Source organism: Delphinus delphis, chromosome 5 (assembly GCF_949987515.2).
Source record: "Delphinus delphis chromosome 5, mDelDel1.2, whole genome shotgun sequence".
In the NCBI taxonomy this organism is placed as follows: domain Eukaryota; kingdom Metazoa; phylum Chordata; class Mammalia; order Artiodactyla; family Delphinidae; genus Delphinus; species Delphinus delphis.
The window spans coordinates 105403914-105421929 of NC_082687.1; the positions used below are offsets into that span (position 1 = coordinate 105403914).

Consider the following 18016-nt stretch of genomic DNA (forward strand, 5'->3'; position numbering starts at 1 on the left):
ACTTGTTTCTTGATGAATTCCCCTAGATGGCCCTAGATGGCCCTCACTTCCTCAGGTCTTTACTAAGATAAACACCTTCCCATTTTCTTCAGGTCTCCCCCCAGATAATACCACCTCACTGAGGCCTTCTCCCTGTGTAAGCCGCAACAATCCCAACACACCCCAGCCCCATTCCCTGATTTATTTTTCTCTAACACGCTTACCACTATCTGATGTACTGTACATTTTTACTTTTTTTTTTGTCTGTCTCTCTGCCCAGAATACAAGTCCCAGAAGAATTTTTGTCCCTTTTATCACTGCTTTACCTCCAGTACTTAGAACATGGCCTGGCAAACGTTAGATACTCAAAAAATGTGTACAGAATGAATAAACAGCTCTGTGAAGGAAGGGCTGGTGTGGAAACGCCAAGGGACACTCGAAACACTGAAGAAGCTGCTGTGGTGGGATGGAAGTGAGGAAAGACGAAGGCTGCAAAACGAGGCTGGAGAAGCAGGGCCACATCATGAAGGGTTGGGGAGCCATATTAGGAACTTTTTATTTTATCCTTTTAGCAACAAGAGACCATTAAAAGGTTCTCTTATGGGCAAAATGGTATTTTGGATACTAGGTGGAGTATGAAATCTTGGTAGGCAGTGGTGAAGGCAGGGGGCAAAGAGCCAGCGGCAGTCGAACTCTGCTCTAATATAAGAACCACTGCACCTAACAGACCAATATAATAGCAGCAAGAGCATCTTGCACATTCAAACACATGTAGAGGAGCACAAAAATTTGTCAGGACTTTAAATAGATAAACTACAAAAGATGAGTTAGTAGCATCTATTATGCTCCACTGTAACCACTAGTTGGTTGATGATCACCCCACCCCCAAGAGTCTATATAAAGACCATATAATAATAAAAGTACCAACAGTAATAATAATGGGATCACTATCTATTAGGCGCTATTCTAACATAAACGTGCAATAACTCATTTACCCTCAACAGGACCATGTGCAGTAGGTACTTTATCATCTCTATTTTACATATAAAGAGGGTGAGGTACCGAAAGACAAAGGAACTTGCCCAAGGTCACATTACTAGGAAGTGGCAAGCTGGCTCCAAAATCAACATTCTTAGTCACCGATTATGCTGCCTTGACCTTATACGTATCTCTCATTTTTCTTTGTTTTCCCAACACCTAATACACAGCATAGCACATAAATCCTTAATAAATGTTTAATGAAATAAACAAATACATACTTTTTATGGCTCTGTTTTTGTCTTTCTCTAATTCAACGGCTTCTTTGGCCTTCCCCTCATCTATGTCTTCTCGTACAGACCTATCCCCCAAGCTTAACAAAAATATTCTTGCTCTTTCACTGCTAGGTCAAACAGGGTCTCTACTTAGGCACCTGGGGAGTCAGAGAACCTGCCTTCTTGGTTTCAACAGACATCCTCATTCTTAGCACACCATGTTAGAAATGCCTGTTTTAACCAAGAATGTATCTACTTGGGTGGTCTAACTGCATCAAAGACAGCCTGACTCTTTAGAAAACATTTTTCTTTTTTCTTTTCCTGTGAATGTTTATTCTACATGGGCAGCTGTTTTTCTGAGTTGGATAAAGCAAGACCTCCTTTTCTCAGATAATTTCCAAAAAGCATCTTGGAATTTCATGTAAAATATTAAAATTAATAAATAAAATTTAAATAATCAAAATTAAATATTCAGATAGACAGATGCTCTAATGGCTTTTATAAACATAAAGGCAGATGCTTCTCTGTGTCCCCAAACCTAGACTTCTGAATCTGCATATTCTGAGTTTTACTCACTAAATTATCTGGAAGGAGTTACCACTTCCCAGGAGTGAGGAAACATGAGAAGAAAACAAAAAGGGAGAAGAAAGGAAGAAAAGCAAATACTGTTACTCTCTAATAGGAATGCTGCTTTACCATTACTTAGTCATTGTTTCCATTGCTTCCCACTTAAAAATTATAAATTCATAATAGTATATAATTAAGTTGCTTTACTCAATTCACAATGAGTTCTGAAAGAGGTAACAATTTAAAAGGTTCATCTGTTAAAATTTAAAAAACAAAATTCATGCTGTCATATATGAATGCATATAAAAGCATAACTTGTCATATCCAAAGAAATGACTGCAGATAAAGGAGATAAAACATTTTTCACGACTCTTAATAGCCAAGCCCAGAAAAAGAAATAACATTCAAAATGCCAAATGTGATTGTTCTATATACCTAACTCTAAGAACTTGAGTACAGACATATATATACTTTGAAAAAAAAATTTACTGATACAACAAAACTCCACATTAAAAAAATTTATATTCACAAATCTCTCACACTGACATGTCCTCAGAACCAATTTAAATTCTAGTAGTTCACAGGATTTACAAGGCAATTTTTTCAGAAGACAGAGAAGTTTTACCCTTATAACAAAAATGTTACCTGAGGGAGGGCACCGTAATTCCATATATAACCCTTGTGAGGAAAGATATTTGCCACGTAGCGAAGCTTGCCATCCTTTACATCTTGCTTAATGGGATTCAATGGCTCCTCCGTGGCAATCTAAGCAGGTCATGGAAAAAAGAGGGGTGGGGAATAAGAAACGATTAATCCTATATTCAAATAGTATTTTTTAAATCTGCCATTATCAGACTAAGTATTCATAATCCAACTTACTGATCAAAGACACTTTAAAATAAATTAAGCCAGTTCTTGTTTCTAATTTACTGTTCTGTATTAAAAAAAACTGTCTGGAAAAGAAACATCAGACTATATTTTTAGGCACTCTATTACTTATGAACTCATTATTTCTAACACAAATAAGAAAGCTTATTGAAACGGCAAGAGGATAAGGATTAATCAACTTCCTCTTTGTTACTAATCTCGGACTTTCTACCATCAATCTTATAATAAAGTTAACCTAAAGATTTTCACCAAGTGATTTCATTTCAAAGTTACCTTTCAATCAAACATATCCAAATTGCCATGCAAAAAGAAAAAAAAAAACTATCCTATAAAGTAAATAAAAAATAACTGAAGCCATGTTTGAATGAATAAACACCGCTTAAATTAGGCAGAATCTCACAGAATCTTGATCCTATACCCAAGTGAGGTAGAGAGTAGCCAGAATGATAAAACATTGTATTTAAAGCAAGAACAAAAGAAGAATCTAATATCTTTACTTTTTCCTATTAAAATATTAACAACAACAACAAAATACTACCAGGACTTGGTGAAGTTACTGACAATCCTCCAAATATAAAATCTCAGAAATATATACTGACATAACAATCCTTAAACACTTGAAATAATACTTGCCATCACATCCAAAGTTGTAGGAGAAGGCTTAAATAACTAAACAAACTAAGTACCATAAATCAAATTTCATTCGGAACTATAAGGGATCTTACCTAACTGAAGATGAAATCATAAAATTCTGAAAAGCAAAAGGGAAGTTCTTGATAGGTTCATGTCTCATGGAAAAACTTAAAAAAAAAAAAAAAAAAAGCTAACCAGGGGAACAGCAGATGCTCTTAGAAAGTGCTCAGAAACCAAGTTGGCCAGCAAAATGCTTTCATTCCTAGTAGACTAAAATAAAATCTAAAGGAAAATTAAGTCCTTAGAAACCAAAATTATCATCAGCCCCAGATAATATGTTTCAGTTGTGTCTATGAACAAAATACATCTCAGAATCTATTTAAGAAAATCTTGAAAATATTTGTCATTTTCAAAGACAGAGGAGTCAAGGAAAATTAAATAAATACGTGTATAACAAACTAGGGAGGCAAAAATGGAAAACATTTTCTTTAAAGTATAAATTCAGCTTTGAATAATATTTTCCTTTTTGAAATTAGATTCAAAATAAGTTCACAAGAATGTTTTCCATTGCTTTAATTATAAAGAAGTTTGTCAACCATCCCAATTTCAAAATATTATGGCAAACAACTTGAAACCAAGTTTTTATATCATTATTATCATTTCCATTTGATATTAATAGGATATATCCATACCTCCATTTTAGCATTTGTCCACCGAGGTACTTCTACAACCATATTAAACAAATTCTGCAATTTAAAAAAACAACAAAGAAAAAACATTTAAAATTTTGCCTTCCTTTATCTTTTCACTTATCTCCTGCATGAGAATGCTTTAGTCTTTTTCCCACAAAAAATGTCAAGCGTCTGCATCATATGTCTGCCTATGCCTTAAATTCCTTCTAAAAAATTATAGAAGTTGTTTAAAACACAACAGAATTTAAACCTGATCGTGTCACTTGCCCACTACTGTACAGTGTTAGGAGTTGCTACATTTCTGGAAATACCTTTGCAGGGTAGTGAAAGAACCAGAATGGAGCCAGGAAACTTTTATTTTCCAGCTAAAATAGGAGTGAGAGCTGAATGTGTCACTTTTCCAGTCTACAAAGTAAGTGTGATAATCTCCTTCCTCACCCCACACAAGGTTGTTGTGAAGATGAATTACATATTTTAAATGAAAATACAGACAATTATGAAGTATTTTTAAAATTATAAAACAATATTTAAATCCAAGTTATTATGATATAATATAAAATTAAGGCTACTGGTATAGGTAGTTGTAAAGCTTACAAAGAGTTTTAAAGCTTAGCTTGCATATCTAGTGATCTCTGGTTCCCTAAAGTTATAAAAGGACCACTGCTTCTTTTTAGCATTTCTGAACTTTGCAGAGTACTTAAAACAAAGGAGACTCTACATCAGTGATGGGTAAAAATAATTTCCTACAGTAACGGCCTCACAAAGAGAAAGTCTTACAGGTAAAGTTGACTTGTATGCCATTCTGATATCAGTACCAACAACTTATCAAAGCAATGGTTTAAAACAGTCCTACTCCAAGTGTGGTCATGGACCAGGGCTAATCTGTAATCTGACTGTTACTGGTTCATTTAGAAACATTTATAACAATCTGACAGAGTACTTTTTATGACTGTTGAACCTAATAATAAAAATTTGGCACTTGAATTACACTTTTCTAATAATTCATTTTGATTGTATTTTTTTAAAGTATCAGTTCACAACAGATTAGAAGTAAACAAAAAAACTGTCCTTCACCACAGATCATTTGAGAAGCAGTGATTAAATATACTTATTCTCAACTGTGTCACACAGCAAAATCACCTGGAGAGCTGTAACCGAGTAAAAAAAAAAAGAAAAAGATTTTTAGAGCCCCATCTCCTACATATTTGAATTCAATGGTTCGCAGGTGGAGCCAGGGCACTGCTTATTTTTAAAAGCATTCCAAGCAATTTTCATATGCAGCCAGAGTTGAGAACCTCTGGTTTAAAGCACTGGTAAACAATATCTGGAGCTTCCTTAGTGAAACATGAATGCTATTAATTCAAAGAATGCCATTTATACAATTAAATATAAATCAAGCCACAAAAATAATGATGGTTTTTAAGTTCTTCTAGATAAGACTAAAGTTTACCAGTGACAAAACTGCATACTCATAACGAGATAAGGAACAAAGCTGAGAATGAATTCTCAACAATTGCTCCTTAGAAGTATGTCTCATACCTATCTTAGCAACCTTATACACAGGCCTGCTGTTATGTTTCATTTTCTATGCTCTTTCATGAGGTACCCCAGCACCTGTTTAAATATGTCTGAAGTAGCTGTTAAAAAGAAAAACCTAAGGAAATGACAGATGTTCACATAATTTATTCATCCCTGAAAGTCTGGCTATAAGAGAACAAATGCATGCAGATGAATACTCAGAGGTGACAGAGAAGACAAAGCTAGTGACAATCCTTTTACACAAGGACACCTACCAAAAGCACTCACGGAGACTTGAATTACACCAAAAGAACAATGGATCAGGTTTGAATTTTACGCCTACAAACTACACTCTCCCTCATCATTTGTTTCTGATCACTAGGAGTGTATTTCCAGCCTGTTTTTCTTCTCTCTGGCTAAAATGCATACGACCTGTAATTTTTTAAAGCCAATGTTAGTCTGGTTATCCTAGGATTAGTGTTAATTACAAACCAAAAATGGCCTGCTGCAATTTATTAGAAAATCACAAAGATACAAGGGGACACATTTCAAATTCAGAAAGTTGAGTATGGGTCAGGGGCATTTACTTCCTCCTTCAGTTCTTTTCTTTCTATTATTCCCTTCTATTTTTATTGCAGGGGGGAAAAAAAAGATGAAAAAGCAGTCAGTAGATTTTATATACTTGGGGACAAAAATGAGAGGAAATCACCCTTCTATCCTCTTTCTCTTAAAATATCAAATAAACTTTGGATTTGACACTAAAAGCAAAGGCAACAAAAGCAAAAATAAATAAATGGGAATACATTAAACTAAAAATCCTGCACAGCAAAGAAAACCATCAACAAAATGAAAAGGCAACCAATGGAATGGAAGAAAATAAGTCGTAAATCTGTTAAGGGGTTAATATACAAAATACATAAAGAAATCATGTAACTCAACAGCAAAAAACCAATCCGATTAAAAAATGGGCACAGGTCTTGAATAGACACTTTTCCAAAGAAGACATACAGATGGCCAGCATCACTAACCATCAGGGAAATGCAAATCAAAACCACTATGAGATAGATGCTCATTGCCTGTTAGAATGACTATCATCAAAAAGACAAGAAATAACAAGTATTGGCAAGGATGTGGAGAAAAGGGAACCCTTGTGCACCTGTTGGTGGGAATGTAAATTGGTGCAGCCTCAATGGAAAACAGTATGGAGGTTCCTCAAAAAATTGAAAATAGAACTACCATATAACCCAGAAATCCCACTTTGGGATATATATCCAAAAAAAAAAATGAAAACAGGATACTGAGCAGCTATTTACACTCCTGTGCCCATTACAGCATTATTCACAATAGTCAAGACACGGAAACAACCTAAATGCCTGTCAACAAATGAATGAATAAAGATGTTGTATACATACAAGGGAATATTATTCAACCATGAGAAGGAAATCTTGCCCTTTGTGACAGGAGGGATGAACCTGGAAGGTATTATGCTCACTGAAATAAGCCAGAAGGAGAAAGACAAATACTGCATGGCATCACTTATATGTGGGATCTTAAAAATTTTTTAAAGCCGAATTCATATAAAGAGAGTAGAAAAGTGGTTGCCAGGGCCTAGGGGGTGGGGGAAATACGAGAGAATTTAAAAAAACAAAATACCAAAAAACCCTCAAATCAGGTAGTCTCTGACACACAAACTATGTAACTAAGAATTAAATGTTAAGTTGGCTGTGTGTACTCAGAATACATTTCTCCCACTGAAACAACTGTTTCCAGTTTAACATTTGAAGTCTCTAGGAATCTATAAAGACTTGAGCCCCTGAATGTCTATTCACCCAACATCTAGAGCAATGGTTCTCAAACTTCAGGTGCATAGGATGCCCTGGAACACTTGTTAAACATGTAGACTAGCCAGTCCCCAGCAAGCAGAGATTCTCATTTAGTAGATATGGAATGCACCAGGAATCAGAAATTTTAACAAGGGCCCTAAGCAGTTCCAATGCAGATGGCTTAGGACCATTTTGACAAACGCCAGTTTAGGAAAATACAAGATGGAGGGCAGGCAAAGGTGACAGGAATTCAACAGCCCCACAGCTATGTTTGGAAGTGGATTCAAAGGCTGGGGTCATAAGTTTCAGCCAGATGAGAGACTAGATAGCAGTAAGGTTGGAAAGGGAAAAGAAGGCTAAGGAAGTGGCAGGAAAAGCTGCCTGGAAACAGCAAGATATAAAGCTATCAACAGCAAGAAATGGGATGATCGTAAGTCAAGAAATATGTCAAATGTGCTGATCCTAAGCCCAGAAATATTAAAAGCTTGACAGTCACATACTTGAAAGATTGATTTAGAATGTATTTATTTTAGCATATAGTTGGTATAACTTTTTTTTTTTCTTCTCTACCCCCAAAAGAGTTGTTCCTGGATCCTAGAATAGTCAGATTCATAAACAGAAAGTAGAATAGTGGTTAGGGGCTGCATGGAAGCGGGAATGGAGAGCTTTTGCGTAATGGGTACAGAGTTTCAGTCTGGGAGGATGAAAAAGTTCTGGAGATGGATGGTGGTGATGGTTGCACAACATGCTAAAGTACTTAATGTCACTTAAAGTATACTTAAAAAGTGTACAATAAATAAAATGCTAAGTGTAATGTCACTTAAAGTATACTTAGAAAGTGTACAATAAATAAAATGCTAGGTGTTATGTTATGTATATTTTACCACAAGGGAAAAAAAGTAAAATGGTAATATTGTCCCTAGCTGCCTTAAAGAGTTACTAGAAGCAGAAAAACATCAGAATGCACACAAAAGTTTTGCAAGGGAGAATAATTCAGAATCATTTTACAAATGCAAACTATCATCAAGGTCTTTAAAAGACAATGTGAGACACACAAATAAAAACCTTTAGATATACCTCATATTCATCATTTCGTGCTCTCTTTGTAGGAATGCCATTTTCCTATAAAAGAAAAGATGGTTATCAGAGAAATTCAATTCAAAAATACAATGAGGTACCACCTCACACTGGTCAGAATGGCCATCATCATAAAGCCGACAAATAATAAATGCTAGAGAGAGTGTGGAAAAATGGGAACCCTCCTACACTGTTGGTGGGAATGTAAATTGATGCAGCCAATATGGAGGACAGTATGGAGGTGCCTTAAAAAACTAAAAATAGAGCTGCCATACGATCCAGCAATCCTATTCCTGGGCATATATACAGAAAAGACAAAAACTCTAATTCGAAAAGATACATGCACCCCAATGTTCATAGCGGCACTATTTACAATAGCCAAGACATGGAAGCAACCTAAATGTTCATCAACAGATGAATGGATAAAGAAGATGTGGTATATACATATAATGGAATGTTACTCAGCCATAAAAAAGAATGAAATAATACCATTTGCAGCAACATGGATGGAACTAGAGATCATGATACTAAGTGAAGACAGACAGACAGAGAGAGACAAATACCATATGGTATCACTTACATGTGGCATCTAAAAAAATGATACAAAAGAACTTATTTACAAAACAGAAGTAGACTCACAGTGATAGAAAACAAACTTATGGCTACCACAAGGGAAAGAGGAGGAGGGATAAATTGGGAATTTGGGATTAACAGATACACACTACTATACATAAAATAGATAAACAACAAGGACCTACTCTATAGCACAGGGAACTATATTCAATATCTTGTAATAACCTATAATGGAACAGAATCTGAAAAAGAATATATATATATTGTGTGTTTGTGTGTGTGTATACATATAAAACTGAATCACTTTGCTGTACACCTGAATCACTGTAAATTAACTATACTTCAATTTAAAAAAGAAAGTATTTATGATTGTGATATTTCACGAAAGAATACAGCTGCATTGACTGCAGAGCAATGAAAATATGCCTATTGAATAAACACTCCACTACAGAGGCTTCCAGGAACCTGATTCAACAGAGAATCCACCAAATGCCCACTTCATTTTTCTCTCAGCATTTGCATCCCCAGTGCATGAGCATCAAAGTGTTTCACAAAACAAATTATCAGAAAAGCTACATCTCTTTCAAGTATACTTTCCTAGTTTTTATAAAACAAGCAAAGGCTCTGTTCAGTCTTTAAGGAAAGACTGGCAGCTTCCAGTGACTATGCTTAAAACAGTCATTTCATTATTGGAATGAAACTTCAGGGAGTATGACTAACAAGCCATGAAAGTACTCGGCTGCACCTCCTGCCTGTGATTTCCACCAAGGTGTGATTACTATGCCTCCATCAAGCACTTTTAAATTAAGAGTGTATGGTGGGTTGAGAAGAAAAATTATGCCATTCACAAATGCTCACACATTATATGTAACTTTTACACACCAAAACAACTAGTGGAGGAAACAAAAACTAACAGCAAAACAATTATTCCAAGCCGGCCCGGAAACATTATTCCTGTTCCTAAAATACCACCACCCAAAGTATAAGGTGCAACCATTCTACCCATTAGGACTGGGAACCAGGGAAACCTATTTACATAACCACTGTGTGTACCAGTCTCCAAAAGGCCCAGAATTCACCAGTATAGCCTGTTATACTTTGTCCTGCCCTATCCTCAATTTTTCATAACCCCAAATCTCATGTTCCCCAAAACCCATCCTCCTTAGGCAGAATATTATGCCCACTGGGATGTTTAAAGCCCACTCTTTGTTCCACCTCCACCCCTACCTACTACATGATTCCTCCAAATATTATTATTATCATTGTTACTGTGATCAGGTATAAAGATTTTGTTACAGTACACCTGAAGCAGCACCCACCAGTCACTCCTACCCTCCTTACCCTATTCTAGTTTTTGAGCACATAACATTATCGGATTGACTTGTTTATTTTCAGGTTGTTAGTCTCCTCCGGCTGAGTGGGAACTATATTCACCTTATTTACCACTGCAACTCTAGTGCTTGGAATACTGTCAGGCTCCTAATAAGCATGCAATAACTGTTTACTGAATGAATAAGTCTATGAGTAAATAAATAGATGAATGCACGCACTTTTGGCCAAAATCAAAGAGAATTTTTGGGAGACGTGAGATTATCTAGGTTGGACAGCTCACTGGCCACAACAAAACAAAACACATGGACACACACACATACACATACACACATTCACACACACACACAGTACTGTGGAGTTCTTTCTGCCCTCTCATTGGTTTCTTTCTCTCTCCAGATTACATGACTCCTTGTCCTGTAGCTGAATACTCCTCGGAAGTAATGAGCTAGAAGAATTACACAAGAGCAGTTAAGACACAGGCTTTGTAGAAAAGGGTACCCCTGTTGCCGAGCATCCTTTTCCTCGCTCTTTCTGGGAAAATTATTTATAGAAAATTCTATAGACATTATAGGAAATGACTATAGCTTTAAATGTGTTTGTAAATAATAGTTTAGAATAAAATACCTTTCCTTTCGCTTTTTTTTTTTTTTTACTATATCAAGTCACCATCACCTATTGTCTTCTTGACCTCAAACCTGCTATCATTTAAAATAAAGCCTGAAGAAATGTTTAAAAAAAAAAAAAAAGATACAGTCTGTGGAGTTAGAGCACCTAAGTTCAAATCTCACCTCCACAGCAAACTAGATTTGTGACCATGAGCAAGGTACTTAACCTCATTAACAAAATAAGGATGATAATAGTAGTCCGGCACATTTTTTTGAAATAATGCAAGTCAAGCTCTGGGCACAGTGCTTGCCTAAGCACTACAAACGCTCAATAAATCTTTGCTACTATTCTCCCCGCTGCCACTGTTATGGACAGTCCAGCCCTGTGAAGGGCTGCAAGGCAGCGTAAGTCCTACTCCAGAGTTCCAGAACCTTTGGATGATGCCTGAAATTCAGTCCCTGAGGTAACACCAAAAAGGTCAAACCAGCCTTGCATCTGAAGCAGCTTCCCACTTCTTCACTGGCCTCTGCCCTCACACTCATCTCCCCACAGTTCTAGAAAACCCCACCCCACTAACTAGCCCCATATAATCTCAACCAGGAACATAGTCCTGGTTAACTTACTTAACAGATGAAGTCAGCCAATTATTGTAACTACTCAGATTTCAAGAAAAGAACTTCCAACGTCATGGTGACTACTAACATCCACTGCCAATTATGCCATCTCACCAGCTAGTCAGGAGAGTCCTCGGAAGGTTCCAATATTCCGAGCCCCTCTTAGTTCCACCTTCAGCAGAAGATCTCCCTCTGACCTGACTTACATCCCTTCCACCGTCACACCTGTCAAGTAATTTTAGGTTCTAAAAGAATAACTATTCAAAGACTACAATCTTCCCAACTTTATCTTTCTAGCATCTGTCTCGTAGAGTAGTTAAAGAGCATGAACTCTGTGGTCAGAAATGCTAGTTCAAAACCTGGTTCTGGCACTTACCAGCTGCGTGACCTTAGACAAGTCAATAACATGCCTTCGGCTCCGGTGTCCTTAGAGATGATAATAGCAACTCATAAGGATTAAATAAAATGTCATATGTTCACATGGTGGCTAGCAAACAAAATAATTCACAAATGTTATTACTTCTACTACTACTGTTACTACTACTTAAAATAAGCCTCTTGTTAACCTCTTAAATTCTATACCTTAAATCTTTATTTCTGACCAAATTCTAAGCTTTATCGACTAACATCTCTTTCTCCTCAAGTCCTCCTGGAAGAATCCTATTCTTATCCAAATTCTAATTCACGAAGGAGGCTTATAATCCTGTTATGATAACTCTGTTGCCCTTCTCAGCTTCCGACCACATTCTTTCCTTTCAAGATGCTTCCAAAAAGCATTTTATGGTGATACGAGAAGTACATATTTTCATGCCCCAAACAAGTTAAAACAATACCTCTTCAGAGTCCGCCTTCAGAGGAATATCATGAAAGGGGGAAATGTAGTGACCAGCTACATTCTCTGCAAAGGAAAATAAACAAAAACACAGAATTAAAGCAATGGTCTATCTTGTTCTTTAGAGCAATTATACTCTTACCCACTTTTAAATTTTAAACACGTTTTTAATGTTTTTTTTTCAAAATTAACTTTAACTCCCAATTTAAAGTTTAATTCAACTTTTAAAACTTGCTCCAATCTGATTACGAAAGAGAAAAACAGTAGTCCCCCCTTATCTTCGGGGGATACATTCTAAGACCCCAATGGATGCCTGAAGCTGTGGATAGTAACCCTACATATGTTTTTTTTTTTTCCTATACACACATACCTATGATAAAGTTTAATTTATAAATTAGGCACAGTAAGAGAATATCCGAATTGCCAGCATCACTATTCTTGCGCTTTGGAGCCATTATTAAGGAAAATAAGGGTTACCTGAACACAAGCTCTGTGGTGCCTGGGCAGTGGGTCTGACAACCGAGATATCTACTAAGGCTGGACAAAGGTATGACTCATGCCCAGGACAGGGACAAGGCAGGACAAAACAGAACAGCACCAGATTTCATCACACTACTCAGAATAGTGTGGCACACAATTTAAAACTTATGAAATATTTACTTCTGGAATTTTCCATTTAATATTTTCAGACCACATATGACCAAGGGTAATTGAAACTGTGAAAAGCAAAACCACAGACAAGTGGGACTGCTGTACACACCAAATCAACCATATTTGAGTTCCTGAAACCATTTACTTATTCCTGTGGCGTAAACATCCAAAGCAAAATATGTCTAAATTAGACGAAAACCCCAAATATGAAAAATCTTACTTTCGAAAAGAGACTGATTAATAAGTGAAATGGACTAAAACTGATGTCAATTTTCCCAAGAGAAACCTAGCAATAGAATTCCTAATTTCCACCTACAATTTACATGAACAAAGGATTAAAGGTCCTACCAAATTAAAAGAAACGAATCATTTGTTCCACTCAAAGTGATAAGGATGCTAATATTAAGGTGAGCTTAAAACAAAAATTTCAGTAACAGAAACTATTTTATCCTCATTGCATACTGAAATGTATATATAAAATACCTTTAAAAGTATATATTATTTAAACAAAATACAATAACCCAATGCATACTTTTGCTGGAATGAATGTTTCTAAAAGCTGGGCTTAATACAGCCATAGAAAATTTTCACTTTGCAATTTCTTAAGTCAGGGTATGTTCTACTTCTGGCCTGCTACTTCTTTGGTATAATTTTCAAATTCAGACTTTAAAAATATCTTAATAAATAAAATGAGGACTGGCTGACACTCCAGTAGCAATGAGTATACCTAGCACCCAAATCTTGGCTTCTAAATACCATTCTCCAATGAAAAGAACTAGGGCTTCTTGAAGAATGGGATGATTCTAAGCCTGGGGCAAAGAATATACAAGATGAGCCTGGAATATCCTGTACTACCAGAAACCAACCAAGTGCTCAAAACAAAAGGCTGGAGGTATGTCAAAGGGAAATGGAGCCAACCTGAAAGAGTTCCCAAAGGCCAAAGCTGGAACAAGTTGAGTGACAAAATAAATAATGGGTATGGGCAAACCTTGGAGATACTGTGGGCTTGGTTTCAGACCACTGTAACAAAGTGAATATCACAATGAAGCAAGTCACACAAATTTTTGGTTTCACAGTGCATATAAAAGTTATGCTTACATTATTACACTGTAGTCTTCTAAGTGTGCAACAATATTATATCTTAAAAAACAATATATATACCTTAATTAAAAAATACTTTATTGCTAAAAAAACACCAACCATCATCTGAGCCTTCAGTGAGTCGTACTGGTAAAACCAAAGATCATTGATCACATATCACCATAACAAATATTGCAAGAACTATGAAAATGTGACACAGAGACACCGAATGAGCAAATGTCGCTGGGAATTGGCACCAACAGACTTGTACAACACAGTGTTGCCACAAAACTATTTGTAAATAACACAGTATCTTTGAAGTACAACAAAGTGCAATAAAATAAGGTATGCCTGTATTGAATCATAACCCAAAGTATACAATAAATATAGGTGAGTCCACAGTCATACAAATAAATGATTGTATAAATAAATAAATGAGGGGTAAGAGACAAGTCTTACTTTCAGAAAAATTCTAAACAATATATGTAGACGTCCTCCCCTCCAAGAAGTAAAGCTTACCCTGTCCCCCCAATTGTGGACTGGACTTAGTGGCTCACTTCCAAAGAATAGAGTATGGAAGGGGAAAACATTTCAGTGGAGAACGCTTGACAAGCAGTACCCTTAACCAAGTGATCAAGGTTAATATCACCAGTCATGTTCATAGCATGTACCTCCTGATATGCCATGATGAGAAGGGTACTTCACTTCTGTCGTACACTTCCCCCAAACCCAGAACTCCAGTCTCATCGTGAGAAAGACATCAGACACACCCAAACTGAGGGACATTCTACAAAATACCTAACCAATACTGTTCATAAATTTCAAGGTCATTAGAAAACAAAAAACAAGGAACGACTGAGAAGTTGTCAGATTAGAGGAGACTAAGGAAATATAATGACTAAATGCAATGTGGTACCCTGAATTGGATCATGGGACAGAAAAATGACATTAGTAGAAAAACCAGTGACACCCAAATAAAACGTGGAGTTGAGTTAATAGTATGTACCAATGTTGGTTTCTTAGCTTTGACAAATGTACAGTGGTAATGAAAGATGTTAACGTTAGGGAAAACGTGGTAAGAGATATACTGGAATTCTGTACTACTGTTGCAACCTTGCCAGATCTAAAACTATTCCAAAATAAAGTTTATTTAAATAAACAAACGAAAAGCAAGCCATGGCTTCAGTCCAATAAAATTAGAAGTATATAACTTAATAATGGCCTCCACTCCACCAAAATTTTATTTCCTCTTCTCATGCTGTGTGAGTTTTCCTTAGCACTTATCAATAGACTAAAGTTCTTGAAGATTGTTGTTGTTGTTGTTTGTTGCTGTTTGCTCTGTTATGCTCTCTACTGGATCCCCAGCATCCAGAAAAGTTTCCAGCACTTAGTAGGCATTCAGTAAATATTTGCTGAGCAAATACCTCTATTTCATTTTTCTGTACAAGCTGTTAATGTAATTTTTCTCTTCCCACCCTAGCAACAAGCTAACTCATGAAGGACCCCGGTGCACAAAGTAGGATAAAGATGAGAAAAAGCACACAAGTGGCAAAGGGTATAAAACTCACTATGATCTGTAAAGCTCTTTTCCATCAGTTAAAAAGGATGCATCTCGAAAAAAAAAAACTTCTCTTTTGCATACCACATCAAATTTCAAATTCTGTGCCTGATTTTAAAGTCTTCTATGAGCAACACAAGAACAGAAAGAACAAAATTATCAGTTTGTTGCTTGATTATTTACTTTTCTATAAATAACAAGGGTACTTAAGTGGGTCACATTTACATATTTTTTATTAAAATAAAATGTAGTGGCAGGAAATGAAAATGGTACAGCAACTTTGGAAAAGAGTTTGGCAGTTTCTTATAAAGTTAAACATATGACCCAGAAATCCTACTATTAAGTACTTAACCAGGAAAAAATGAAACCTTATGTTTGCACAAAATCTTCTAAGTGTATGTTTATAGTGGCTTTACTCAATAACCACAAAAACTGGAAGTAACCCCAATGTCCAACTGGTAAATGGATAAACAAACTGTTACACCCACACAATGGCACTTTACAGAATAGTATATTAGTCCATAATAAAAAGGAGTGAACTATTGATACACACAAGAAAATGAAAAAATCTAAAATGTAACGTGCTAAGTGAAAGAAGCTAGACTCAAACAATTCCATTTAGATGACATCTGGAAAAGGCAAAACTATAGGGATAAAGACCAGACCAGTGGTTGCCAGAGGATGAGGGTAGAGGGTGGAGTTGACTTGAAAGAGGGGCCACAGGAAATTTTGGGGAGTGATAGACTGTTCTGTATCATGATTGTGATGATATTTAAATGAATCTATATTTCTACTAAAACTCAGAACTGTTCACCAAAAAGAAGAGTGAATTTTATCCTATGTAATTTTTAAAATAAGTATATATGGAGCAAATAAAAAAGAGATGGCAATTAAGAAAAATATAGTATATTAACATATAAATAGAAACACTTATTCCAAATAACAATCAACCATCTGTGATCCTTTTCTCCACTTTAAGTCACAAAGATAAGGTAGAATTTTGAAGAGAAGAAAGATGTAATCCTTTAGCATATTACTTCAGTTGTTACATTTGGAACCTATCATTGTGATGGAAATTAACAATAATCTCAGCTCTAAGAATTCAGGAAGTTGTACAAACCAGGAAAGTTTGTTATTAAAATTAATGAAGTACAGGAAACTTGACAGAATAGCTAGGCTGCCTTTGTAATTAAGGGTAAATGATACCTTTGGCACACTGATTTTGTGTTAAGTTTCCCTAAAGCTCTCCTTAACTGGGGACAAGCCCCAACAAACTTATTAAGATGTTAAGAGGAGCACATGCTACTCAAGTATGAGGAAAAACAGGACTAGACCAGGCTGTGATCACTAAAATCTAAAGATCTGTGAGAAGCATGCGATATCTCTTTCTTTAAATTGGGATCTAAATATATTCAAACACTAAGGTAATGCCAATATATACATTAAAATTGTTTTCTAACTGCCATTTTGGAAGGTAAAAAATATATAAATGTAAGTGAATGGTCTGACTCAGATAACCAAACCTACTAGAAGCCATTTGGATCATGAAATAGTTTAAATAAAAACATAATAATAAAGAAAAAAAGAATAATTTCTGGGAAAATAAAATAGGGCCTTAGATATCTGATAATCATAATGCTTTGATGAGCAACATGCCAATAAATTTGCACAGGAGCAACGAACACAGAGGCCAAGAATCTGCCACGTTATTTGCTGAGCCTGATTAAGCCACTCGATTTCTCTGAAACTTAATTTTCTCAATTTTCTTCAATTAAGCAAGATACGATTTAGTACTATGTAAAAGGCAACATACTAGATGCCAGAATACAAAAGTGCTAAAATGTGAGCAATGCCCACAGATAAGACAGGGCGAGTACTACATGTTATCAGGATCAGCATCATCCTGTAAATTTAAAAAATAAAGGAGTCCTCTTGGCACAATTAGAGAGCTAACCATTGACCTAACACACAAAGGCAGGCTGAGAACCCATTAAAAGTTTTCTAGAGTCAGTGATATAAGTATACTATTAGGCTCCACTTAAAGGGTATTAAGATTCTCTAAAGGTGGATTTAAAGATAGGTACAGGTATCCCCTGCTTTTTGAAAAGTTTGCTCTATGCCACTTCACTTTTACAAAAGACCTACATTAGTACCTGTTTTTGCTAACAGAAAGAAATCCTAAGAGGATTTTCACTTTTACAAAAAAAGGCAAAAATCGAAAACAGCACTCGGTGTGTTTTCCAGCAGCTCTTATAGAGGCAGCGAGCACCCCTGAGCAGTGAGAGTGGCCAGCCAAGCTCCTTCCCTGGGAACTATACACTCATCATCTCAGCAGCAAGC

General features: G+C 36.0%; 1 protein-coding gene across 6 annotated transcripts in view; it reads right to left on the reverse strand.

Moving 5' to 3' along the window:
• The window catches only part of PPA2 (inorganic pyrophosphatase 2), an 85153-nt gene that overhangs the window by 56426 nt on the left and 10711 nt on the right, over nucleotides 1–18016 (reverse strand). For 4 of the 6 annotated variants that reach the window (XR_009519592.1, XM_060012837.1, XM_060012841.1 and 1 more), the window contains 4 exons: nucleotides 12389–12453; nucleotides 8431–8475; nucleotides 4013–4066; nucleotides 2445–2564 (listed from right to left, as the gene is read on the reverse strand). Coding sequence is in view for 5 of the 6 variants with exons in the window: in XM_060012837.1 (XP_059868820.1) it covers nucleotides 2445–2564; nucleotides 4013–4066; nucleotides 8431–8475; nucleotides 12389–12453 (284 nt within the window). In the remaining variant the exon portion in view is untranslated. Of the gene's footprint in view, nucleotides 1–2444; nucleotides 2565–4012; nucleotides 4067–8430; nucleotides 8476–10681; nucleotides 10777–12388; nucleotides 12454–18016 lie in introns of those variants that run through there. The other 2 variants (XM_060012842.2, XM_060012838.1) reach the window with 2 other exon arrangements.